Below are 24961 nucleotides of genomic sequence, written 5' to 3' on the forward strand. Positions count from 1 at the left end.
CTTCGAGCGCGGACGTCGAGAGTCCGCGCACGAGTGCCGTGTGCAGGTCGAGGAGCTTGCTGCCCGTGGTGGCAAGCGACGGAGCGCCGTTCTCTCCGATGATGCGCGAGTCCATCGCGTTCGCGAAAGCCATTCTGCGTGTTGGGTTGGTTGGGTCGTGGTTGCGGTCGTGGCTGTGTCGTGGTCGCGGCCACTCTCTCGACAAAAAATAATTAAAAGCCGTCCTCCCCCCTCCCGACCCGCGGATACTCCATGTTATTTGCGATGCCTCGGCCTTCGTTCGACCCCTCAAGCTCGAGAGGCGCTTAGAAAAAAATGTGTGAAGTCTGTCGTCAAGGCGTCGACGCGTCCCATCGACGCGTCCCAGACAAACACAAAGCACCGCCCAAGCCATGTCGCACGCCGCCCTCAAGCGCCTCGCCAAGGAGTACAAGGAGCTCCTCGCCTCGCCCATCCCGAGTGTTTCAGCGGTCCCTAACGAAGACAACGCCCTCGTGTGGCACGCCAACATAGCCGTGCCGCTCGAGGTGGACACGTCGACGCTCCTAGTTGCGCCAATGCACCTGGTCATCCAGTTCAAGGCAGACTATCCTGCGTCGGCACCTAACGCTGGCTTCCTCGTCCACTGGCCGTACCGCATGGGCGCCAGCAGCATCGGCACTGAGCACGACGGGGCGGAGCTCAAGGGCGCCCAAATAATCTGCCTCGATATCCTCGGAAACTTTGGGCACCACCACAGGGAGTGGGCCGGACAGCGCGGATCTGGGTGGAGTCCGGCGTACTCGGTCTCGACGCTGCTGCTCAACCTGCAGGCGCTCCTGCTGGAGCTCGACGGCAGCCTGAGCCCGCGGGAGAAGCGAGATCTGTACCAGCGCGCACGGAGCTACCGCTGCGAGATCGGCGATTACGAGCACTCGGGCGAAGCGCCGTACCCGCCGCTCGAGACGGAGACGCCGACGGAGCTGGCCGAGGCCACGCCGCTGGCGGCAACGCCGGTCGCGCGGTGCTACTTCTCGCTGCTCACGCACGAGGAGGCGACGCTCGGCTACGGCGTGTACTTCGAGAAGGGCAAGCCGAAAAGCTTCGGCGAGCTGATCTCGTGGTCGGCCTTCCACGAGCAGGGCCTGCGGCAGACGTCGCAGAAGGAGCCGTTCACGCACTGGCTGCCCGCCTTCATCAACCCCGCGCACGCGAGCGAGAGCCCGCAGTGGGCGGCGCGCATGAAGGCGTCGCTCGCCGAGCTGGCGAAGGCGACCGGCGGCAGCGGCGGCTTCTCCCCGCCGCTCGCCGTGCTCCCCGCGCTGATCAACTCCATGGTCGTGGAGATCAACCGCGGCGACAAGGCCTCGGCGATCGCCTTCTTCGAGGCGCTCTCCTCCTTCTGGCGCGCGCTCCACTGGTGCGTGACGACCGACGGCACGCTGCGGGCGGAGGCGGTGCGCACGGTGCAGAGCTTCATCGAAGACCGTGCCGCGCGGCACAAGCGCGCCGTGCCCGACGTCGGCTGCCTGCTCGCGCTCGCCACGGCGCTCGTCGGCGAGTACGACCGCGCCAAGTTCGTCGACGCCTACCTCGACGAGAGCTTCGTGCGCTGCGTGATGTGGTGGCAGGGCGAGTGCCGAGCGGAGGCGGCGGCCGTCTTCCGGGCGACCGCTGTCAGCCGCGGCATCTTCCTCTTCCAGCTCACGGTGCTGCGTGAGGTGATTGGCGACGCCCCGGCCTCGACCGCTGAGGCGATGGACGCGTCGAACGGCCGGGTGCCCGAGCGCCTCGACGCGCTGCAGGCGGCGTGGAAGGAGCTCACGGGCAGCGCCGAGCCGGCGAGCTGGGACGCGTACGCCGCGGCCACCGGCTGCTCGCCCGAGACGCGCCAGCGGATGGGCGCCACCACGGACGCGTGGATCGCCGAGTGCGTGAAGCGCGCCGCGGAGGCCGGCTACTCGCGCGGCAAGGGCAAGGGCAAGGGCGGCGGCAAGGGCGGAGGTGGTGGTGGCAAGGGCGGCGGCGGCGGTGGCAAGGGTGGCGGTGGCAAGGGCGGCGGTGATGGCAAGGGCGGCGGTGGTGGCAAGGGCGGCGGTGGCAAGGGCGGCGGCGGTGGCAGGGGCGGCGGCGGCAACGGCTACGGCAAGGGCGGCGGCGGCAAAGCTGCGCGGGTGTGATGAGACAAGCCGCTCAGGCTCACCACCCCCACATACTTTTGAGTACGTTGCATGAGCATGTGTACAAACCTGTGTGCCACCCGAAATCCATAGTGTCGCTGGTATGGTTTCTTTTGTTGAAAATTTGCGAAGTGCGGCTTCACTTTGGTGGGAAAAGTAATCCGAGTGGCAAACCCGCGGCCGCAATGAATTCACGAAGGGCAGGTTTTTCGGGGGTGGAATCTGTGGAGAGAATCTGGGAATCTCCTCATCAAGGATCCCCACCTCGTCGAGAAAACTTTCACTCCAAGACATAACAACAACAACACAATCAATTTTTTAAGGTGCCCTTGCCTCCGCCCCCCGCGCCGCCCCCGAGTAGTCACCCCGAGGCCGAGCTACCGCCACACCCGGACCCCTCACAACCCGACGCCATCCAAGACCGTAGTGATTGCACGGTCTCCGACATTCCCGGATCGAAAAACTCCACTTTTGTAGGGGGGCTATTCCGCCGAATGACCAGCGCAAAGCAATAACAGCTATTTGGGTCGCAACATGCGCCGCCTTCGGTATCGACAATCCAGCCTGGGTAGCAGCACGAACCGTTCTCAATGCGCATCTCGTCCAGGCAGCACTTTCGGAGGTCGCCGTTGACACGGCCAAACACTGTGTTTCTGCTGCTGTGGCCGCAGCTGCAGGCCCCACCGCCTCTGCTTGTTTCATCGCTGTTCTGTGCCGGACGAGTGCAGAGCCTTCCTTCGTCCGTTTCGAATATGGGCACGTCGCTATCATCTCCGCTGCACGTGCCCATCGCGATGCAGAGGCATAGGTCGTGCTGCTCCTGAGACGTGACATGTGGCGTACGATACGAGCGGTACGTTTCGATCGTATGGCACAAAAGGATACCACCTGAGCGAAACTGCCTTGACCATTGACAGGACGTCGCCTCAGCTGTCGTCGAGCACTGGGAATGGCGAGTGGCTGAGCCAGCGCCCGGCATTTTGCACATTGGGATGTCGCACACTCCCCAAGCGTAACGTTGCCATCTCCATTCAGGTCGCACGCCTCCAGTGCGCAAGGGGGGAGCTCCTGAGCACTTAGTCGGCCATCTGCGTCGGCGTCCACACATTCCAAGTAACTTCCCGTGCACTCATCATACGGCTGCGCCTGGCCAAAGCACGAGGCTGGATCCATAAGCCATGGACTGAGCAACAGCAGCATGATGTTTCTGCCTGTGTTACATTGTCGCGTGCGCCGCTGGGCAGGAAGCATGTGCACGCAAAATGCGAGGCGTTACGAACGTTACAAAATCAGTTGCGCAACGCTATTACGCAAGGTTGCGAGCTTATTACGACAGCGATCCTATGCTACAAATCATCTTGGACGCTCTTCCTCAAGTCATTAATTTTGAAAAAATCTCTCTCTTAATTTTGAGGAATGCGTGAAACGGTATGAGCTAGGTAGGTAGGTAGAAAGGTGAAGAACAGCCAGGCTCGGACTGGACACCAACGCGGTATGGGTGGACGCAAGACAACAACAGAGAGAGATTTTTAGCAATACCAAACAACTCTAACACTCAAGACAGATGATGACGACACGCACGCACGAGCGACACACAGACACAAACAAGCTCACATGAGCTGCCACGCCTCCACTGTATTCGTCGTAGGGGAATTGATGCGGCGGATGCGGGCGACCAAGGCCGTCTGCCCTCCGCCCTCGATAAAAACAACTCCTTTTACCAACCTCTTGTGAAGGCGCCGAAGCTGGCAAGGCCGCCGTCTCTGTGCATCTCTAAACCCGCACACAGGCACCTCTATAACCCGCCGGCCGTCAACCTTAAAGCACCGCCGCCGCCCTATGCGCCGTCGCCCTCCCCACCGCCGCCCTGAGCCGCCCTCCCGCTGCCCGCGCCAGGGCAACAATGGCAGAGGCGGAGCTCGCCAAGCTTCGGCGGCTGCCGGAGAACCGCCGCTGCGCCACCTGCAAGCACGAGGACCGGCTCGGCTACAACGCGATCTGCGTAAAGTTCCAGATCTTTGTGTGCGGCGATTGCAAGTCGGCGCACCAGGCCTTCTCGCACCGGTGCAAGAGCGTGACGATGTCCAACTGGAACAAGGACGAGGTGCGGGCGCTCACAGGGGCGGCGGGAGGCGGCAATTTGGCCAACATGGCGAAGTACTTTGCGAAGCTGCCCGCCGACTCGCCTCAGTGGCCCGTCAAGGGCTGCCACCCCAACGACCTCAAGGAGTTTGTGCGGATCGCGTACGAGGAGAAGCGCTGGTACTCGGACGTGCCCTCGCCCGGCCCCACCGGCAGCGCGACGCCGCCGCCGGGCAACGCCACCCCGGCCGAGCCGGCGACGCTCTACTCTGCCTCGGCGCCGGGCTCCTATGCGGGGGGGATGGACCTGCTGGGAGGGGACTCGATCACCGTCGACCGCAGCGCGGGCGTCTCTGGCGGCGGCTTTTCCGCCTTTGAGGCCGGTGGCCGTAGAAGCGGAAGGCGGATTCGTGTATTCCAACTAGCGCTCGCGCGGGCTCAGCCGCATTCGACTGTATGCGACCCGCTTCGCCTCCCTCGTCTTCACGGCGTGCTCTGAGTACACGGCCGACACCGGCCTCCCGCCCTCATCTTGGCGTCTGCACCTGTGTATCCCTAGGCCGCGGGCACGCCAGACGCCTGGGCCAGCTTCTCCGCTGCGCCCGCGCCGGCGGCGGCGGCGAGCGGCGGCGCCGACAGCTGGCAAACCTTCTCCAGCGCGCCGCCGCCCGCGCCGTCGCCCCCGAAGCGCGCGTCGTCGTCGCGGGACGGATGGGCGTCTTTCTCCGCCGCCCCCTCGGGCAGCCTCCCGCCCGCCTCGCCCAGCGCCGCGTTTGACGACTTCGTCTCCGCGGCGCCGGCGGGGACGGCCTCCGCGCCGCCCTTGCGCAAGTCCTTCACCGCCCCGAGCGGCGCGTGCGTCGCCTCGGCTGGCACCACCGCCTAGACGCGGGCACACCTTCCGACTAGTAGCGGTCGAGAGGACACGGAGTCCGCTGCACTCCGCCGTATTCCGCGAGGAGCCGTTGCATCCGTAGCTTCTCGTGTCACTCCGCCGTATTCCGCGGGGAGCCGTTGTATCCGTAGCTTCTCGTGTTCACGCGGTGCTACGAGTGCACTGCACGAGGCCGTCTCTTCCCTCCCTCACTTCGGCGCGTCCGTGGTGACGTAGGCAGCGGCGTCGCCGCACTCTCAAGCTCGTTTGCGGGCATGGGCGTCGGCTCGAGTGGCGGCGCCGGCGCCGGCGCCGGCGGCCTCAAGGGCCTGCCGGTGCGCGCCGCTCGTTGCCCCACGTTTTCCCTTCGGCTGTATCTCGGCTGTATCTCGGCTGTATCTCGGCTGTAGTCCCGTGCTGCAGTTCCTCCCGCCTCGCTATATCTCGGCTGCATCTCGGCTGCATCTCGGCTGTAGTCCCGTCCTGCAGCTCAAGCACCGACGGCGACCCGATCGAGGCGGTGGTTCTGGTCTCTGTAGGCGGGCGCGATGATGCCGCCGCCGGCGCCCCGCCCCCCCATGGGCATGATGGGCGGCGGCATGGGCGGCGGCATGGGTGGCGGCATGGGTGGCGGTATGGGCGGCGGCATGGGCGGCGGCATGGGCGGCGGCATGGTTGGCATGCGCCCGATGGGCGGCATGGTTCCGATGGGAGGTGTGGGCGGCGCGATGGGCGCGATGGGCGGCATGGGCGGGGTGGGCGGGGTGGGCGGGATGGGCGGCGGCGCGCCCATGGGCGGCATGGGCGGCATGCCCCCGCCGGGCATGTGCGGGCAGATGGGCCAGATGGGAGGCGGCTGCGCTCCCAACCCGCTCATGCACGGGATGCCCGGCGCGATGAGCATGGGCAGTGGCGCGTCGGGCGGCGCCTCGGCGGCGCGGCGCAGTGTCTCTCTCTCACGACTGGCGCTGTGAGTAGGCGGCCTCGGGGTGGGCGTCGGCGGCGGAGCGGCGGCGGCCGCCCCCGCGAACGGCATGCTGCAGCCGTCGAAGAGTGCTCCGGGCAGCAAGAAGGACATCATGTCGATGTACAACAACCAGCCGCAACGGATGGCGCCACCGAACTTGCCCTTCTGAGGCGTCGGCGGTCGCGCGCCGGCCCTCCCGCCCGCCCGGGACGGCCGGCGAGAGTAGTGGGGTGCTACGTTCCTCGCGAGGGCTGCAGCGCGCGCCCACTGCCGCCACCAAGCTGGCGGTCACGTGGCGGGCTGGCCCGAGGGGTAAGGGGGGGCAGGGGGGCAGGGGGGGTGGGGGGGCGGAGGGAGGCTCGCGGGGGAGGAGAGAGGGGAGCGTGCGTCGTGCGACGACTTGGCTCGAGGGTCTGCCGGTGGGACGTAGTGGGCCTTTTTCGACGTGTCGTTGTGGCGCTGTGAGCGGAGATTTGCGGGTTAGGGGTTTGTCGGTAACTTGCTTCGTGGGATAGCCGTGGGTCTGGGTCTCTGGGTGGGACGGTGACTTTGTGCTACCCTAACCAACCACCGCTCTATATTCGTTTATTCACGAGGCGACTCCAGAGAACTTGGAGGGAGAGGGCGAGGGCCCGGAGCCGGACGTTCCACAGACGCGGCCCCCGCGCTGAGGGAGGGTGTAGAGGATGTAGAGTGTAGAGCGCTGTAGAGCTGTAGAGATGTAGAGCGCTCTGGAGCGCTGTAGAGCTGTAGAGCTCTACATCCGGCGCGTGACGATGTGAGTCCGATGTAGAGCGATGTAGAGCGCGATTTTGCTGTAGAGTTTGTTGTAGACAGTAGAGGCTCTACAGAGAGAGATTTTTAGAAGCCAACAAGAAATGTGTCTCTCTTGCTCTACAGCCAAACCGCTGGGAAGGCAGTGACTCAAAGAGGTCGAGCCGCGCTAATGGGGTGTCTCCGAGCTTACTGGAGCTCTGATGGACGGCCCTGACTATCCCTGACACACAGAGAGTCACTCTGACGGCACACAACACCGTACGAACTCTGTTCACACCGAGCAGCTGGAGTGGCTGCGGACAGGCGAACCAGCCAACCCAGAAACCGGCTGAACCGGCACCTGCTTCTTCTGCCGGCTTTGCCGCGTCTCGTTCACGCGGGCTGGCGCCTGGCGGCGCCGCTGCGCGGCATGCTCTCCTGCCGGACGGTCGCCAAGCACCTGCGCCTCCGTGCCGCAGTAGTCGACATCGCGGCGCTGGAGCGCTCTGCTCTCGAGCCCAAGGCCAAGCGCCAGGAGACGCTGTGGGGTCCGATCAAGCTGCGCAGCGCCGCCGAGGAGATTGCAAAGCGGGACGTCCAGGTGCTCCTCCAGTCAGAAATTCGGCAGGAGCTATCCAAGCGCGGCGCGCCTCTTGTCGGCAAGCCCTGGGAGCTCAAGGCGCGGCTGGCTGAGATCTGGCAAGCGGAGGAGGACCAGGAGGACGCCTCGGGAGGTCTCTCGGGGCCGCTCTTTGCCTCCGCGGCGGTGCCGAGCTTTGCGCAGAAAGCGGCAGGCCCCTCCGACGATCAGAGAGACGCGGCGGCCGACCGTGTCAAGGCCATTCGCGACAAGTATGCCGACAAAATGCGGCTGCGCACGGGGTCGGGGCTGCCGCACCAGAGCGACGCAGCTGGCAAGGACGCCGCGGTTCACTGTGCAATCGCGGGCGCCGCGGCCAAAGCGGTGTCGCCCACCGGCTGGAGGTTCCGGTCGGGCGCGAGAGAGCTGTGCCAGTATCTCGACGTGCGCGGCATCCGGCGCATCCTGCTCGACGATAGCTCGGCGACCGTGGAGGAGGCGGCCGACCGGGCGGCGGAGCTGACCCGTCAGTTTCAGCTCGAGGCGTGGTGTCACGTTCTGTCCCCAGCCGACGCAGCGAAGCTCTATGCTGGCGATCCCGCCGCCCTCGAGGCGGCAGGGGACGCCGTCGGGCTGCCGCTCTCGTCCATTCTACTTCTATCCGCCGAGCCGCGCGCCGTGGCTGCGGCTCGCGCCGCCCGGATGCCCTCCTGCTACTTTGCTCGCGACGTCCCTGGCTATCCGAAGGCGGTGCCCGCCGACGCGGTCGCGCGCAACATGAACGACGTGCGGACAGCTGTGGAAGACTTTTGTGGCGTCACATTCCGCGACGCGACCACGCACATATCCACGCGATATGGCATATGACAGGTGGTCAGCGTGCGCGCCCTCGCTTGGGATGTCTTCGTCAGTTTTTTCACCTTTCTGATTCTGTACAGATACAGCGCAACAGCTCACTCATAGAGAGGCGAAATGCCGGCCTTTTTTTTCTTTGCCTGTGGCTGTGCGGTAGAGGGTAGTGCTAGCACGCGCCAGTCGCAGTCCGCATGTGCCTTCTTTTTCTTTTTTGTCCTTCTCGGCGGCCCAAATGCAAATCCTGGCACCTGGGGGCTCGGCTCTGGGCCGGCGCGGGGCCCCCCGGAGGCACCGTGCGCCGCGCCGCAGTGCGGAAACGGGGCTCCGGCGCTCAGAGTCGCTCAGAGCACCGACTTCCCGAATGATCACGGTTGATCAGAGGGCAGATTTGGAGAGATCTCGAGGAGTACATACAGATAGACCCTCCAACCATCAGAAAACTCCGACCTGATCGGTCGTACTGACCGCCCACAGATCACTCCAGACAGCAGACAGGCCGACGTCTGCACGCGGCCGGCCGGGCGAGAGGCTTGACACGATCCGACCCTGCGACCCTGACGCTGCTGCTCTAGCTATCAGCCATGCACTGCTGACTGCTGCCACAATGTGCGACCTGTGCTGGCCCACTTGGCGGCCTTCCCGGTCAGTGGTGAGGCGCAGTTCAGAGCTGTCGATGGCGCGATGCCGCACTGGTCCCACATCGGTGACACGAGACCACCAAGTTTGCCGGTCCAAGAGAGAGGCACCGGCGCTGTCCTGAGAAGGTGCGTGGTCCCTCTTGACTGCCCATGCGCGCGAGGCTGTGTAGGCATAGCCTCGAGAGTGCCAGCAGCCAATCCGAGGCGACGCGCATTGCGCCAGAAGCGTGCACACGTTGGAAGGACACCTTCCTACTGGCCGTACGATCAGGTCGTCACTGAATGCTTGATACTAAGGCCGCGAGCTATGCAGGTGATCAATTGTGCATCATGGCACGGTCAGCTGCGCCGACAGGCTGTCGCAAGGCGTGATAGCATGGCCGCAAGTACGCCGAATTCCCATGAAAACAAGTAAAAAATCGCGAAAAAAGAAAAAAACTCCAAAAAATCGGCGCCTGCGGCGGGCCATGGGACCCCATCCCCCCCCCGCATGGACACCCTCTGGGGCCCCCGCGCCGGCCCAGAGGGGCTCGGGCCTTTTTCCGGACGGACCCCGGCGGTGTGAACGGGTAGTCTCCCCCCATCCCCAGGGCCTCCAGGCCGCTCGCACCTCAACCTCTCACAGACCAGCGCGCACAGCGCCATAGCGCATAGGACGTATTTTCTTCTCAATAACAAGGTCTGTGAAAGCGAGGAGGTTGATTGATCCATGCAAGTATTTCCTTCTCAATACTCAAACAAGGCTGTGTGAAAAAGTGAGGCGTGCGCGTGGACTGTACATGGGTCACCGCGCGCACCTCCAGTGCTCCGAGTCCGACGGCGCCCTCTACGACGCGCACATCCGGGCGGTGAAGCTGCAGGCCAAGACCACAGGCAAGGCGGAGGTGGACCTGTTTCACAACTTGTGCTGGGGGCACGGGAAGGTGGCCCTCGGCAGGTATCCGCCCGAGCTTGACGGCGCGGATGCCGCGAATCTCGCGTGAGGAATTGTGTGTGTGTGCAGTCGCGTAGGTTCCCCATGAAGACACAGTGTAATCAGTATCCTCGCTAGTGTCCACCCCCCCAGAAGAGAGACAGCAAGCGAGAAAAAAGAAAAAACATCGCGCCTGAGAGTGGGTGGGCGACCCGTACGACAGACCAAGGCCCAATCACCCGCCCTCGACTGCTGCGCCCCCGGATGACTGGCACACCACAGGCGTATTCTAGAAGGGGAAAAGAAACGGGGAACGAGGGGCCCCGCCACGAGAAGTGCGTTCTGGGGATGCAGAGCGTGCAAAGCGGAGAGGGATGAGAAGCGAGAGCGAGAGCGCGCCTGTGAGTGCTGTGAGTGCGAATGAGACGCGCATATTGTGAACTTTATGCAGCACGCAGGATTCGACCTTTTACGGGGTAAGGTATGGTGGCGTCACGGCCAAAAGGGTGGGGGGGTATGGTCCTGGCCGCCGGAGGCGGCCTGCTCGACGGGTGGGGGGGTATGGTCAAGGGAGGTCAAGGCGTGTGTAGCAAAACACACCGAAGAGCGGCACCGCGTTCGGGTGCGGAGTGATGCAGATCGCGTAGTGGAGCATGTTGGATAGCACGAAGCCGGCGCGGCGCATGGGCCGGCTGGGCAGGAGGAGGAGCCCTTGGTCTTGGTCTTGGGGGAAGTCCTCATTGGCAGGAAGGGCGACGTCAGCGAGGGCAGCGGAGAGAACGGCAGCGGAGTGGGAGAGAGGGTAGCAGAGGCGAGGATTGTGGCAGTGAGGGCGGGTGTGAGCGGCTGTGCGGTCGGGGCTCAATGGTGGAGCTGATGGCAGTGGCGCGGGGCGTCTGCGCGGCATGAGCGCGCACCTTGCTGTGGTCGCGAATGGCCTTCAGAAGGCCGTCGAGGTCAACCTCGATCAGCTTCAGGACGCCGTTGGAAATGGCTTCTTCTACGTGCTCGAGGAGGACAATGCGACGCGTCTGCTGGCCACAGCGCCGCCGCCGTGGGGGCAAACAATCCCATCACTCCCGGCCGGCGGCGGCTTCCAGATGACGCACTGGAGGCATCTCGTGCCGGTGCTCATCCATCGGCTCGCACGCCACTCGGGTCGCACGCGGCAGCTCAGCGCGGCGTCGTGCTGCGTGGTCGCCTCGCCGCCCTTCGGCTCGATTGCGGCTGGCCGCGACTGCAACCGCGCCGACTGGGAGCGGCTCTGCCCGGGCAAGCCCATCGTGGCGATGGACGGCCCCGACGCTGACGGCAAACGCGACTCGCTGTGCGCACCGCTGTGGCGTCGCTGTCGCGAGAATGGGCCGCGCGACGCGATCGTCCGCGTCTCGGGCAGCCCGCCCGGCCTCGTTGACATCGACGGCACACGCAGCCTTTGCCGCAGGCTCGACGTGCCCTACCTGGGCCACGCACGGCTGCCGCTTGCCGCGGCGCGACCGGCGGAGCGCCCGACCCGGATCGCATACGCTGGTGCTGTTTGGGGCCATCTTGACTCGGAGGCGATGGGCTTCAACGCTTGGCGCCGCGCCATCCGTGACGAGTGCAGGCGGCAGCACGACAAGGACTCGAACAGCTGCAAGTGGTCCTGGGTCTCGATGCGAGGCTCGGGTGCGCCCGCGGCGCTCACCCTGTACGCGGCTTCGACCTTTTGCCTCCAGCCTCCCGGCGATACGATCTCGCGCTCGGGCATCGTCGACGCCGTGACGCTCGGCTGCATCCCAGTCTTCTTCCACCCACAGCAACGCGAGCTCTGGACAGATCACTGGCGCGCCGCCGAGGCGAGCGTGCTATTCGACTGGACGCCGGCAGCTTGGGCGGAGGGTGCGCCGCAGCCACTTGTCAAGGACCCGGCGGTATATGCGGCGCGAGCGGCCGCCATGATGGCCGAGCTGATCGCGATGCCCGCAGAGCGCGTGGCTGCGCTGCGTGAGGCCGTGGCCAGAGCGGCGCCCGCGCTAGTCTACGCGGCGAGCGAGGGCGGCGGCCAAGCGGGCGGCACGCGCGGCGCGAGTGCGGACGCGGTCGATCACTTGGTGGCAAGGATGCGCGCGCTTCGACTCGAGCCCTCGACGGAGGAGCAAGCGCGCTATGAGCAGCAGCTTGCGAGGCGAGCCGCCGACCGCGTGGCGCACAAAGCCCGGCGGGCCGAGCACTCTGCCTGGCTAACGACGCGAAACGACACCCTTGGCAAACGGGGCAAGGAGAGGTCTCCGAAGGCGAAGCGGCTCGAGAGGCGGCCGAAGGGATGACTTGTCACATGCGCGGGCGGCCGCGGTACCGTGTTTCTTGTACGGAGAGGTACGAATGAGAGGCAACCCACTCGGTGCGAGGGAGCAGACAGCGGGAGATAGCAGAGCGCAGGGGGACTCCCGCGCGTACAATGAAATCTTTCGGCAAGCCTTCCGATCCGCCGACCACCAATACTTCCGAGCTCCAAAACAGAGCGTCGCACTCGCACACCTCGGGACCGGCTCCGCCTTCCGCCTTCCGGGCTCCGCCGCCTCCGCGCAAGATTACGTGCGAAAACCACTTATCACCGCGAGCCCTGGCGCTGCCGTCGCAAATAGCCGCGTCGAGTGGGAGAGCACGCTCGCCGGCTCCCTGCAGCCTCGCCCGTTGCTTTCGCAAATTGGCGCCACTGACGGGCGCGGTGCAGCTCCTCCAGCTCATCGTCGTACTTCAGGTTCTCAAGACCTGTGCGCTTTGTCGTGTGAAAACTCCAGCGTTGTTAATCTAATAATAGTAGCAAGGCCTGGCACGCGCAGCATCGCCAGTCGCCCGATCGCCGCGTCAGAATGGCCCGCCATCTCAAACAGCGCGGTCGCGTCCGCAGGTCCCGCGCACTTTCTCAAGAAGTAGCTGCTGCAGAGGTGTTGGTCGACAAACCGAGTGACGTCGTAGATGTCATATGTCGTCGGCTTACAGACACCACTGGTCATCACGTCGAATACGCCCCATAGGGAGGTCGGCGTCCGAGGCGTGCGGTTGCTCAGCTGTTGCGTGCCTAAGAGAGACGGCGAGAGAAAAGCAGGGATTGAGAGAGGAGGAGGGTGCAAATGCGAGTCTCAAGGTGCATGCACCGATCTGAACGAGCAGACGGCCGGTCTTTTCCTGCGCAAGCTGCTTCCATGATCGGCGCAGCACGAAAAAATGACGCTTCCATCCCACGGAGGCAGACGGTGGCGGCAATGTGCCGCCGAAGAAAAGATGCGCTTGCGCCTTGAGCTCGCATTCGAGGAGCTTGCGCCAAAGTTGCGGTGCATTGGCAGCGTCATTGCAGGCGCGGCTGACTTGGGAGAGCACAAGAAGAGCAGCGGGGCCCAGGTTCGCCGCAACCGAGAGCAGCAGGTCGTGGGGCAGCCGCTGGTCCATGGTCATGTTGTCGGGCCGTGCGTCCCTTGTCCCCCTGAACTTTAGTAGGAATCGAATCCTAGTCATGCAGTTCGTCATTGTAAACCCCGTAAGCAGTTCACCTTCGGCTTTCTTCGTAAGAGCCACATAAACGTACGTAAAACCGTACTGTGGGTTCGTAAGAGCTACACACGCGCTCTCCCTGTTCTCCCATTAAAGCTAAAAGTACGTGCGGCCGATGGGCGACACGTTGAGCATGCCTGCGCTCGCAGCACGCAGGGCGCGGCGGCGAGGCGCGTCGCGAGCGGCGGTCGCCGAGACGTGTGTGCACGTGTGTGGAGAAGAGCGGAGGGGCAACAAAACGGCGGGCGAGTAACGGAAGAGTTGAATGAATTTTACCCTTCCTCGCACGACACTGGGCACGGGACTGGCGCGCACTGGCACTAACGAGTTGAAGCTATGGCGCCCGTGTCCGCTGTCTCTCTATCGTACTCGGCTCGCCCCCCACCTCCCTCCCCACAACTAGCTTAGGTTAGGTACAACTTGGAGCACTTGGAGTGCGCGTCGGAAAATTCTTTTCGGGCGCCGGCACTTGTTCAGCGCCGCCCGTGTGAGTGCCTATCTCGCTCCGCCGGATGGCGTCTCGTGCAAGCGCTCGCGTGCCACAGGACTCTTCTTCGCTGAGCTCAAGTCGCGCTGCGCCCAACTCGGGCCGCGCAGCAAGCTCAACAGCGTCGAGAGGGCGTGGATCTCGGCGACCGGAAAGCGATTCTGAAGCAGCGGAGGAGAGCGCTGCCGACGAGGAAGAGGAGGAGGGTCACGAGGGTGGCAGCGAGGAGGATGCCGAAGAGGAGGCATCTCCCACCTACATAGTATTTCCGTGGATTGGCGGGCACTGCCACTACCACCCGCTCGCCCTCACTGACGTTCCCGCCCCTCAAACGCAGGAGGAGGAGGAGGGGGAGGAGGAGGAGGAGGAGGAGGAGGAGGAGGAGGAGGACGGCGAGGAGGAAGACGGTGGCGAGGAGGACGGCGACGAGGAGGAAGAGGAGGACGAGGATGAGGACGAAGAGGCAGCGGGGGAGGAGGAGGAGGAGGAGGACGAGGACGAGGATGGCCTCCCGATCGTCCGCAACGAGGACGGCGAGGTGGAGTATGCTCCCCAGCCGGCGCCGTACGACAGCGCCGAGCTGGCCGAGGTGCGGAGCCTGCCACGCGCCATATCCGAGACCCTTCGCGTCTCCCTCGCCCGCCGCGCACCGCCGCTGCTCCGCACCGGCGCCGCGGTCCGTGGTGACGCGTCCGACAGGAGACATGCACGTGTCCATGAACATGCAACATGTGCATGCCCATGCACATGTCCCCGCCACGCCTGCAGGTGCAGAGCCTGCTGCGCGGCGAGGACACGGCGGACGACGCGTCCCGCTGGAAGCCGCTGGCGCTGCCGCCGCCGCCGCAGGGCGGCGGCGCGAGGAGGGTTCGTGGGCCACGAGATGCCCGGCGACGAGATCTCGGCGAGATCTCGGCGAGATCTCGGCGAGATCTCGGCGATCTCTCGGCGCTATCTCGGCGCTATGTGGCGCTATGCCGCAGGTGCCCGCCCCGCTGCTTGGCGATCTACTCTACGTGGCGGGCGTGCTGCGCGCCTTTGGCCGCCAGCTTGGGCTGGGAGAGGCGAGACGTAGCCGAGATTAGCCGAGATAGCGCCGAGATAGCGCCGAGAGCCGCCAGCTCGGGCTGGGAGAGGCGGGCGTGAGGAGTGGCGGGGGGGAGAGAGACCGCGGCGCAGATTTGGGGAGGGTTAGGCGTGGAGTGGCATGGGTAGATGTGGACATGGCGGGAGGCGGTCACACCTGTACTCGACGGCCGCAGGTGCGCGTGGACGCGCTCGACGCCGCGCTAGGGGGCGGCGCGACGACCGCGCTGGCGATGCGGCTGCACGTCTCGCTGCTGCGCCTCCTCTTTGAGCCGAGTGCGGCGCTCGCGCGCTCGCACCCCGCCTTTTGCCACGCCCTGCGCAACCTCTCCGCACTGACGTGGGCTGAGGCGCTCGCAGAGGCGCCCCCCCTCCCCCCCCCCTTCGCCCCCCCTCCCCCTTCTCCCCCCCTCTCTGCTCTCCCTCCCTCCCTCCCGCCCGTCCTGCGCGCTCGCGTCTCGCGCCCTCCTCACGAGAACTGTGTGGACAGGCGCTCCTTCGGCTCGCCGATGGGCAGGCGACACGGCGCCCCTTCCGGCACCTCTCCTCGACTCTCCCGGACCTCTCCCGGACCTCTCCAGCACCCTCCCCGCGGACCCTCCCTCGACCTCTCCTCGACCTCTCCTCGACCGTCCCTCGACCGTCACTAGACCGCATGCACACCCACCAGCAGGACCGCGCCGCGCCCCCGCGTCCGCGGCTGTCGTGCCGCCTGCGCTGCCTGCGCGCGCGCGCCCACCGCCCCCCGCGCCCCTTCTATTCGCCGGCAGGCGACCGCCGAGCTCGCCCTCGCCGTGCGAGGGCTGAGGAGTGGCGAGTACCACACGCTGCCCCCGGAGCGGCGCGTCCTCGCCGCGAGGCTACTCGCTGAGCGCGCGGCCGAGCACCCGTCGCTGCGCGCGTCGCTGGAGCGGCGGGCCGAGTGGTACGAGGCGCATGATTGGGCTCGGGAGCCTAGAGGCGAAAGACGGCGCCTTGTGCACTCCAGCTCGCGCGCGAGAGGACACGGACTCCGCCGTCTTTTCCCGCGACAACTCGCTTGTACTCGTGTCGTCCTCCCACCCCGACCTCGGCCTGTTCCTGTCGTCGAGCACCTGAGAGGACATGTCTCGGACATGTCATGGACGTGTCCCGGTAGGCGTGGGAGCCGGCGATGCTGCTCGGCAGGCTGCAGTGTTGGCCGCCGCACCGGCTGCTGCGCTGGGAGCCGCTCGGCAGGGACCGGCACGGGCGAGTCTACTGGCTTCTCGACGGTGCGTGTCCGGCCCGCGGTACGGTGTGGGGGCAGTCGGACGGCGGAGTGTGAGCGGGGACGGCAGGGAGAGGGGTGGGCGGGAGACGGGTCGCGGCTCTGACGGCGGGGAGAGGGGTCGCGGGCCCTGCGTCGCGGCCCGGCGCCACACACGCAATGCGGCGGCGCCTCCCTCTTGACGCACGCGCCGCGGCGCGCCGGTGCAGGTTCCCTCTGGGTACAGCGCCGAGACGCGTCCGCCACAGACGAGGCTGCAGACCCGAGCCTCTCCGGTGGGAGGCCGGGGGCAGGCGTCGCTCTCACGCTCTCTCCCGCTCTCCCGCTCTCCCGCTCTCCCGCTCTCCCGCTCTCCCCGCGCCGCCCCCTCGCTCGCACCTCTCCCCTCTCGGCACACGCGCCTCCTCCCCTCCCTGCGCACCAGCCGCCGCCGCGCTCGCCTTCGCCGCTCCAGCGGAGTCTCACACCCCTCCTCCTCCTGTGGGTGTAGGCGTGCCGGGCGTGGCCACAGTCCGGTACGGCGGGGAGGACCTGCAGGCGGTGGCCGCCGCGCTGTCCGCCGCGGCGGGGCCGGTCTGCGAGCGGCGCGTCCACTTCACGCTCCGCCGGCTGCTGCGCGGCGGCGAGCTGGGCGAAGCGCGCCGCGCGGCGGAGGAGGCGGCGGCAGAGGTGGGGGAGGGCGCGAGCGGATCGCCGGCGGTCGACGCGGCGCTGCCGTCGGAGGATGCAGCGCTTGGTAGCGCGGCGGCCTGCCCCTTTTCCGGCCGGCGCGTGCGGCTCGCTGCGTACGACGTGGTGCGCCACCTCGAGGCGCACGCCGCGGACTGCGCCGTCGTGCCGTCGCTGGAGCTGTTTCGGTACGCGCTGCTGCACATCGAGGCGCGCTGCGAGGCGAGATTGGGCGAGATTGGGCGAGATTGGGCGAGATTGGGCGGGGGCGCGGCAATCTAGAGCTTGCCCGCTCCTCAAGTGAGCACAGAACTCCTGTATCGCAGGCGCAGCTTCCGCGCGAGCTGCTCGGCGAAGGGTGGGGCGAGCGGCGCGCCGGCTGGGTGGCGGAGCTCAAGGCAGAGGGGCTGGCCGCCGCCGGCTTCGCGGCGCGGATGCTCGAGCTCGAGGAAGCGCTGGTATGCGACGCGCTCACCCGCCGCTGGCTGGTGCCGCCCTTCTCCTCCGAGGCGGAGGAGCTCGCGGCGGCGACGCCAAAGCCGCGTGGCGGCCGCGCGAGGGGGGGGCGCGGCGCGGCCGACGCCGAGGCGGGTGGGGCGACGGCCGACGGCGCCGCGAGCTCCGCAGGCGCGGCCAGCTCGGGGCGCGGCCGCGGCCGCGGGGGGAGGCGCCAGTCGGGGGGGGGCACCGACACGCGGCACAAAAACGACCTCCGCGTCGCGCTGCGCGAGCAGCAGCAGCGCGAGGCGCTGGCGAAGCAGCAGGCGGATCGCGCGGCGCGCCTCGCCAAGCGGCGCGGCAGCTTGGAGGCGCGGCCGCGGCCCGGCGCGGCCGACGACGGCGACGGCGCGTCAGAGGCGGCTACCGACGGCGCGAGCCGGGCGGTGACGCCGGCACCCCCGGAACGAGGCCCGACGCGGCGTCGACGGCGGAGGGGGAAGGGGCGGAGGGGGTGGACGACGCGTTGAGGCCGTGGTCGTGGGATCGGCCCAAGGGCGGGCGCGGGCGCGGGCGCGGGCGCGGGCGCGGGCGTGGGCGCGGAAGTGGACCGGCCGCGGCGGCGGCGGGCGGGAATGGTGGCACGGGCGGCGGCAGCGACGAGGAGGGGCTCGACCCAGACGATGCCGAGGCGATCCGGTGCGACATGTGCGGCGGTGCCGAGGACGAGGCGCAGCTGCTCATGTGCGACGCGTGCGACCGCGCGACGCACACGTACTGCGCGCGCCCCGAGCTGCCGGCGGTGCCGAGCGGCGACTGGTTCTGCGCGAGCTGCACGCTGCAGCGCGCCGTCGCGGAGCGGTGCGGCGACGTCGTGGCGGGCTCCGCGCCCGTCCTCGAGGAGCTGGCGTGGGCGACGCACTCGAGCCGCGAGCTCTGGCGCGCCAAGGCGGCGCTGGCGCGCACGTCAGCGCAGCTCTTCCTCCACTTGCGCGAGCTGGTCGACGCGCTGGAGCGCCCGCGGCTGCGGCCGCTGCTCGAGGCGTCGCTCGAGTGGCAGCGGCAGGAGAAGGCGGCGCGCCGCCGCGCGCTCCTCGACCATCAGGCGAGCCGCTCGGAGCTCAAGCAGCTGGCGCGCGAGCAGCGCGAGGTGTGCGCAAGCCCAGACGCGGAGTACGGACTGATCTCTTCCCACTAGCGCCCGAGAGGACACGCATTCCGCTGTACTCGGCCGTATTCCGCTGTATTCACTGCATTCGCATCCCTCGTGTTCACGCGGTGCTCTGAAGACTCTGCACGATGCCGTAGTCCCGCCCTGAGGTCGGCGTATTCACAACGTAGGTGTACAAGCTCGTCGAGTCGCTGGTCAAGCGGACCGAGCGGCAGGCGGAGAAGGACGCGCGGCAGGAGGCGAAGCAGGCGGCGAGGCGCGCGAGCCTCGCCGTCGTCGCCGCCCAGAAGGAGGAGTCGCGGCAGGCGAAGCTCGCCCTCGCGGCCGAGCGGCGCGCCGAGGAGCAGCGCAAGCGCGAGGAGCGCGAGGAGGAGCGGCGGTGCGCCGAGGTGAGGCGGTGCGTCGAGCGGCTCGTCAAGCAGCTGGAGCGCGAGGCGGAGCAGGGCGAGCTCTACTGCATTTGCCGCAAGCCGTACAACCCGACATGGTTCTACATCTCGTGCGACACGTGCGGCGACTGGCGCGCACGGCGGCAAGCGGACGCACGCCCGCGAGCCGTGGGGGCTCACCACGCGCCGGCCACACCGTAGGTTCCACGGGAAGTGCGTCGGCATCAACGCGAAGCAAGGCAGCCGGATCGTCGAGTACGTCTGCGACGCGTGCTCGCGCACCACCGGACGGACCACTCGCTGGGTCTCTGGCGCGGCCGGAGACCCGGCGGCGGCGGCGGCGCCGAGCCGGCACAGCGGCCGCGAGATCAAGCGGCCGTCTCTCCCGGCGGCCGGCGCGAGTCTGCCCCGCCCCGCGCCGAAGCCATCGGCGCCAAAGTACCCACGCGTGCGGCTGAAGCTCCACGTGCCTCCCGGCGAGGTGTGCGGACGCAGCAGCCGCAGCGGGCGGACAGGGCCGGGCGGACAGGGCCCAGGTCGCCCACTCTGGCGCACCGCCCCGCCCGCAGGTGCTACTTCCCCCCCTCAAGCCGCCGCCCAGCGTCAAGGCGGCCAAGCGAGCGCGCGCGTCGTCGCCGCCGCCACTGCCGCCGCCGCCGCCGCCGCCGCCGCCGCAGGCGCCGCCGCCGCCGTGGCTGACTTCCGCGCTGCGGCGGCGCGAGCAGATCCCAGCGGGCGGATACCCGCGCGTGCGTCTGCGACTCGAGCGCCCGGGCGAGAGCGGCGGCGCGGCGGGCGGAGGGAGCGGAGAGGCCGCGCCATCAGAGGGCCTTGCTCCTCCCGCGGTCCAGCCGGCGCCCTCGGAGGACGAGCATCCGCGCGAGCAGCCACCATCGGCCGAGGCGGTGGCGCCGGCTGAGTCGAGCGGGCTGGACGAGATGGAGGACCTCCTGATGCGCGCGGAGAACGCGCCGCCGCCTTCCCTGCCGCCCTCACCGCCGGACTCGCCAAGTGCCAGCGCTATGCCGGTGGCGACAGCCCCGCCTTTCCTTGAGCTCGCTGCCGCCGCAGTCGCTCCGATGGTCGTCGCTCCCGCTGCTGTCGAGGCTCCCCGCCGTAGACGTTGAACACAGCCCCCAGTGTATTCCGACTAGCTCTCGAGACGACGTCGTCAGCTGTATTCAGCTGTATTCATAGCTGGTGTATGCAGCTGTTTTCCGCTGTATTCATAGCCGGTGCACTCCTGCGATGCTCCCTGGACGATACCGTGTTCACGCCCCGACTCTGGTGCATTCACCGCGTAGGTGCCCCGCCCGATGGAGAGAGTGGCGCCAGCAGCATCCGCTCTTCCCCCTGCAGCGCTAGCCTCGAGGGTCGCTGCGGCCGCCGCCGCCCTGCCGCACTCTGGGAGCGAGCAGGCGTGGAAGCCGTCGGTGGGCGGCCGCGCCGAGGTAGCGCTGCCCGACGAGGGCCTCGAGGGGTCGTGGTATTCGGCCGAGGTGCTCGGCGTGCGAGGCGGCGGCGGCGCGGGCCCGCTCGAGGCGCACGTGCGCGTGGCCGGCCTTCTCGCCGACGGGGAGGGCGAGGCTGGCTTGTTGGAGGAGTGGCACACCGCGGCGCGGCTGCGGCCGCCGCCGCCGCCGCCGCCCGCCGATTTCCCCGCGGGGCTCAAGCCAGGCTCGATCGCCGAGGTGTGGCACCGGCGGGGCTGGTGGCCCGTGTCCGTGCTGCGGGCCGTGGGCGAGGTCGGCGTGTGGGAGCTAGAGCTGTGTGGCTACGAGGTCGAGTTGCGTGCGCCGGCGCGGCTGCTGCGGCCGAGCTGGCGGTGGGAGCCCGCTGGGCGACGCGGCGCTCCGAGCTGGAGCATCGCCGAGAAGCCCTCAGCCGCCGGCAAGGCGAAAGCAAAGGCGAAGCGGCGCTCGTCGGAGCTGCTGCCGGGCACAAAGGGGGCGGAGCAGGAGGGCGCGGCGCGCGGCGCGCGGGAGCTGCTGCACCACTTTGCGCCCGGCACGACGGTCGAGATCGCCGGCGTCGAGGATGGCTTCTTCGGCTCGTGGTACACGGCGCGCGTCCTCGAGACGCGCGAGGCGCGCGGCGCCGGCAAGCTCCGCGTGCGGTACGACGCCTTCCGTGAGGACGACGGCTCGACTTGGGAGGATTGGGTCGAGCTCGAGCACGTGCGGCCGCTGCCGCCGCGCCACAAGCCGCAGTTTGTCACCGAGCTGGACGCGTCGGCGCCCCTGGAGCTCCTCTTCAAAGAAGGGTGGTGGGAGGCGAGCGTCCTCCCCCTTCCCCTCTTCCCCTCCCCTCCCCTCCCCTCCCCCCCTTCCTCTCGGACGCGGCTCTCCGACTCCGTCCATCCCTCCCCTAGGTGCTCTACGACGGCAGGGCGGGCGGCGGGAGGCACGCCGTCGTCGCGCCGCAGTACAATGTGCACCACACAGTGCCTGCCTCGCAGCTGCGGCCGGCGTGGCGTTGGGCCGCCGCCGAGCGTACTTGGGACGTGCGGCTCGATTCCAGCGACGCACCCGCCGCTCCGGCACCAAAGCCGACCAAGGCGTTCAAAGTGAGGTGACACGTGACGCACACGTGCCGTCCGCAGATAGGGATCTGTGTGCGCAGGGCCGCACAGCCTGCTCCCTCTCGGACGCGGCTCTGTGTCGGCGTCTTCTTTATCGTTTAACGTACATATTCACAGCACATGTGTGTGCCGTCCACTAGCCCTCCACCTAGGGCTCCACTGCCTCCGTGGTCTCTATTCCGCAAGCGCTGCTTCCGAGACAGATGGCCCCGCTTCCGAGACGGATGCCCCCGCTTCCAGCACAAGCACCGCGCCCTCCTCGTGGCCGAGCACGGCGCGAGCGGCTGCCTCAGCGCTGTCGAGCGGCGCTTCTGGCGCCGCCTGGTCTGGCTGGGGGGAGAGGGGTGGCGTCCCCACGCCCGGCGAGTCGCAAGCCTGCGCCTCGCCCGGCACGACTGCCTGAGCCGCCCTCGCCGCCATCCAAGCCGCCTCCGCCGCCTGCGCTGCCTCCGACTGCGTGGCGACCTGTATGGGCAGCTGCGACGCGGGCTGCGGCTCTGGCAGCGGCTCCGTTGTAGCAGCAGTCACAGTCACCAGCGGCGACTGCGCTGCAGCGGCGGTGCTCCAGGCCCCTTGAACGACCGGCGGGGAGGTGAGCAGCTGCGGCGGCTTATCGGCGGGGGGAGGGCAGAGGGCGGGCTTGTTGGCGAGCTCTGGGTGGTGGGTTCGCTTGTGTTGGTACAGGCCGCCGTAACTGGCGTACGCCTTGTCACAGACTGGGCACTCCCACTCGAGCTCGTCCGGTATTCGGTCCTCCTCGCGTGGGCGGCCGCGGGGCCGCTTGCCGGAGTTGGGCGCCACCGGCTTGGCGTCCGACATCAGCCACGGGTGATGCTTCCGCTTATGCTGGTACAGGCCGCCGTACGTGACGTACGAGGCGCCGCAGCCCGCCTCCTCGCAAAAGAAGCTCGCTTGCGCGTTTGGGTCGGCGGGAGGCCGGCCGCGCTTCTTGCGGCTCGCAGCGGGAGCTGGAGCTGTGGGTGTATTGTTAGCGACCGCCGGCTCTGCAGAACCCGGGGTGGAGATGGGTTCGTCGACCACCAACTCTGCCACCAACTCCAGCTGCGCCATTTAGCGAGGTTTGCGTCGGATATTGGTTTTCTTTCGCCGTGCACCAAAGCCAATGCGTGCAAAGGCCTTCCTTTTTTTCCTCGTTTGGAAAACGATCATCTAAGGTTCCTGTCTATGCCATACTATCGCTACCGAGGTGTGGTTGGTGTCGATTGATATCTATCTACAGCTGTGGCGGAGGATGCTCTCGCGCTGGCGGCGGCGACCCTGGCGGCGGCGGCCGAGATGCGGCAGCACGTGGGCGCGGCTTGAGCTGTCGCACCGTACACGGCTTTACACCCAGTCCCAGGGGCAGCGACCGAGCGAGCGCCAACGACCAAGCGTGAACAGGGCTCCAGGCCCCAAATTACGTGTGAGTGTTAGAGTTGTTTGGTATTGATTGCTAAAAATCTCTCTCTCTCCCAACGTGAGTCGTGAGAGTGTGCAACACCAAACGACGTTTCAAAAGATTTTGGGGCGTTCTTGTCCACGTTTTTGTCGATGGACGATGCTGCCCCATAGGCCATAGCCATACAACTTACATGACATGACTTTATGCGTTACGTGGCTGGGTTCACAGCGATTGTAGGAAAGTGTCGGGACCAAATCCCGGTCGCGGCCTTCCGACTCGCGCCTTCGCCTCACAGGCACTATTGTAGCCCTGGCCGGTGCGCGTGCGGAGTTGAAGTTCCGGAGTGAAAATTCGAACGCGTTCTCTCACGGTGACCAAAAAATGTCCACCTCAGAGGCACCTCCGGAGGCAGGCCGCCGCACGCCGGCGACACAGCTCCAGCTGTCGAACTGACCCGCAGCTCCTCTCAGAGCGCGAACTGTGACGAAAGTTGACTGAGGCGGTTGTCAGGAATCATCATACGGATCACATGGTGGCTCTCTCATGACGGAAGACCGCCCGACCCTGAGCCCTGGTGTCGAGGTGTCGAGGCCCGGTGTCGAGGGTGTCGAGCTGCTGTCGAGCTGCTGTCGAGGGATAGAGGTGTCGAGGCCTGTCGAGGCCTGTCGAGGCCTGTCGAGGCCTGTCGAGGCCTGTTGAGGCCTGTCGAGGCTGAAACCATGCTTGACCGTGTCGAGGGGTGTCGAGGGGTGTCGAGGGTGTCGAGGGTGTCGAGGGTGTCGAGGGTGTCGAGCAGGTGTCGAGTGTTGTCAAGGGGTTTTGCGTCTAAGGTGTCGAGGTGTCCAAGGTGGCAGGATGCAGTTGCAGCCCATCAACAAAACTTGGGCAGCAGTTGCAAAGCTGTTTCATCCCTTAGTTGCAGCCTCAGTTGCACCCTGTTGATGTAGCACAACCTGAGCACAACCAGTATACTCTCTGTGGACATTTGAGGACATCAAGTGCCGGGAGTCATTGCCACTGTGCACAAAGGTACTGTGCAGGCGCAGCACCGCAGCAGCGTCGCCGCTGCAGCAGCGTCGCCCCTGCAGCGCCACCGGCGCACAAAGCGCAACTGACCACAGCGCTCATGGCACAAGGCTGGTGCCATGAGTCAGTGGACATTGCCACTGCACAAGGTGCTGTCCAGCAGCTAAGGGCGCAGCCAGTACCCCATCGCAGCAGCGTCGCCGCCGCTGCAGCGTCGCCGTTGCAGCCAAGCGTCGCCAGTGCACAAAGCGCAATGGACCACAGGTCTGCACTCATGGCACAAGCTCACTGGTGTGAGGATTCATTGCCACTGTACAAGGTGCTGTGCAGCACCTGAGGGCTACCTGAGTACTGCCATGTTTGCTGCATCAACAGGGGTGCAACTGAGCTGCAACTTGAGCTAGAACTTGAGAGGCTGCAACTCAGGGATGAAAGTACTGCCAGCCAAGTTTGATTGCTGCTGCAACCCTGATTTCTAACTCTGACTCCAATGGGTCTACATCTCTGCTGTGTTAGGATCATCAGAGGTGTCGAGCGGTGTCGAGCGGTGTCGAGCGGTGTCGAGGGGTGTCGAGCGGTGTCGAGGGGTGTCGAGGGGTGTCGAGGTGTCGAGTTTGGCACCTTGACACGGTCGAGCATGGTTTCAGCCTAGATGGTGTCGAGGGGCGTCGAGGGGTGTCGAGGGGTGTCGAGGGGTGTCGAGTTGGTCGAGTTGGCATGGGGTGTCGAGGTGTCGAGTTGGTGTCGAGTTGGTGTCGAGGTTTGGTGTCGAGGTGTCGAGGCCAGGGCTCAGGCCCGACCACTCCTGGGTGGCACTGCCACCGGTGTCGCTCGACGTCCTGTCGACAGCGTGCCAACAGCGACACATACCATGTGGGGCGCGTCGAGTATCGACCTCTACTGCTTACCCAGCCTTCGAGTGTATCCTGGCTGTGGTCCCACACCCACTGGTGTCCATCTCAGAGACCGCAGGAGGTCATGAGGGTCGATGGGAGTGCCAACCCCACAATGCCTAAAAACCCAGCCCAGTATGGCGGGCCTCCTTGCATGTATGCGTAGCCGTAGGCCACCCCCCGAGACGACAAGACGGTAGAGACGCTACGCC

The 24961-nt window shown here is 66.8% G+C and overlaps 8 protein-coding genes across 8 annotated transcripts; 6 read left to right on the forward strand and 2 right to left on the reverse strand.

Moving 5' to 3' along the window:
- Positions 1–359: 359 nt before the first annotated feature.
- EMIHUDRAFT_433090 (hypothetical protein) lies at positions 360–2301 on the forward strand. Its single transcript, XM_005759716.1, has one exon. It carries the CDS (start codon positions 393–395, stop codon positions 2157–2159), a length of 1767 nt encoding a protein of 588 aa, XP_005759773.1. The 5' UTR covers positions 360–392; the 3' UTR covers positions 2160–2301.
- Positions 2302–4062: 1761 nt separating this feature from the next.
- On the forward strand, positions 4063–5127 carry EMIHUDRAFT_631916 (hypothetical protein; the record flags this gene model as incomplete). The annotated part of the gene is made up of 2 exons (XM_005759729.1): positions 4063–4620; positions 4801–5127. 2 exons carry the CDS (start codon positions 4063–4065, stop codon positions 5125–5127), a joined length of 885 nt encoding a protein of 294 aa, XP_005759786.1.
- Positions 5128–5786: 659 nt separating this feature from the next.
- EMIHUDRAFT_198793 (hypothetical protein) lies at positions 5787–6089 on the forward strand (the record flags this gene model as incomplete). The annotated part of the gene is made up of 1 exon (XM_005759717.1): positions 5787–6089. The coding sequence occupies one exon, from the start codon at positions 5787–5789 to the stop codon at positions 6087–6089; it is 303 nt and encodes a 100-aa protein (XP_005759774.1).
- Positions 6090–7268: 1179 nt separating this feature from the next.
- On the forward strand, positions 7269–8285 carry EMIHUDRAFT_198794 (hypothetical protein; the record flags this gene model as incomplete). Its single annotated transcript, XM_005759718.1, has 1 exon — positions 7269–8285. The coding sequence occupies one exon, from the start codon at positions 7269–7271 to the stop codon at positions 8283–8285; it is 1017 nt and encodes a 338-aa protein (XP_005759775.1).
- A 2444-nt stretch (positions 8286–10729) lies between these two features.
- On the forward strand, positions 10730–12133 carry EMIHUDRAFT_198798 (hypothetical protein; the record flags this gene model as incomplete). The annotated part of the gene is made up of 1 exon (XM_005759719.1): positions 10730–12133. The coding sequence occupies one exon, from the start codon at positions 10730–10732 to the stop codon at positions 12131–12133; it is 1404 nt and encodes a 467-aa protein (XP_005759776.1).
- A 284-nt stretch (positions 12134–12417) lies between these two features.
- On the reverse strand, positions 12418–13334 carry EMIHUDRAFT_198799 (hypothetical protein; the record flags this gene model as incomplete). Its single annotated transcript, XM_005759720.1, has 3 exons — positions 12418–12570; positions 12644–12888; positions 12965–13334. 3 exons carry the CDS (start codon positions 13332–13334, stop codon positions 12418–12420), a joined length of 768 nt encoding a protein of 255 aa, XP_005759777.1.
- A 562-nt stretch (positions 13335–13896) lies between these two features.
- On the forward strand, positions 13897–21530 carry EMIHUDRAFT_448575 (hypothetical protein; the record flags this gene model as incomplete). The annotated part of the gene is made up of 20 exons (XM_005759721.1): positions 13897–14089; positions 14183–14434; positions 14614–14712; positions 14829–14909; positions 15108–15297; positions 15697–15875; positions 16070–16184; positions 16390–16473; positions 16671–16753; positions 16991–17037; positions 17160–17337; positions 17979–18437; positions 18629–18978; positions 19049–19328; positions 19573–19929; positions 20266–20346; positions 20539–20628; positions 20884–21110; positions 21236–21418; positions 21470–21530. The coding sequence occupies exons 5-20, from the start codon at positions 15165–15167 to the stop codon at positions 21528–21530; spliced, it is 2907 nt and encodes a 968-aa protein (XP_005759778.1). The 5' UTR covers positions 13897–14089; positions 14183–14434; positions 14614–14712; positions 14829–14909; positions 15108–15164.
- Positions 21531–21602: 72 nt separating this feature from the next.
- On the reverse strand, positions 21603–22499 carry EMIHUDRAFT_198801 (hypothetical protein; the record flags this gene model as incomplete). Its single annotated transcript, XM_005759722.1, has 1 exon — positions 21603–22499. The coding sequence occupies one exon, from the start codon at positions 22497–22499 to the stop codon at positions 21603–21605; it is 897 nt and encodes a 298-aa protein (XP_005759779.1).
- Between the last annotated feature and the right edge of the window lie 2462 nt (positions 22500–24961).

The sequence above is a fragment of the Emiliania huxleyi genome (genome assembly GCF_000372725.1).
Source record: "Emiliania huxleyi CCMP1516 unplaced genomic scaffold EMIHUscaffold_8, whole genome shotgun sequence".
Taxonomy (NCBI): domain Eukaryota; phylum Haptophyta; order Isochrysidales; family Noelaerhabdaceae; genus Emiliania; species Emiliania huxleyi.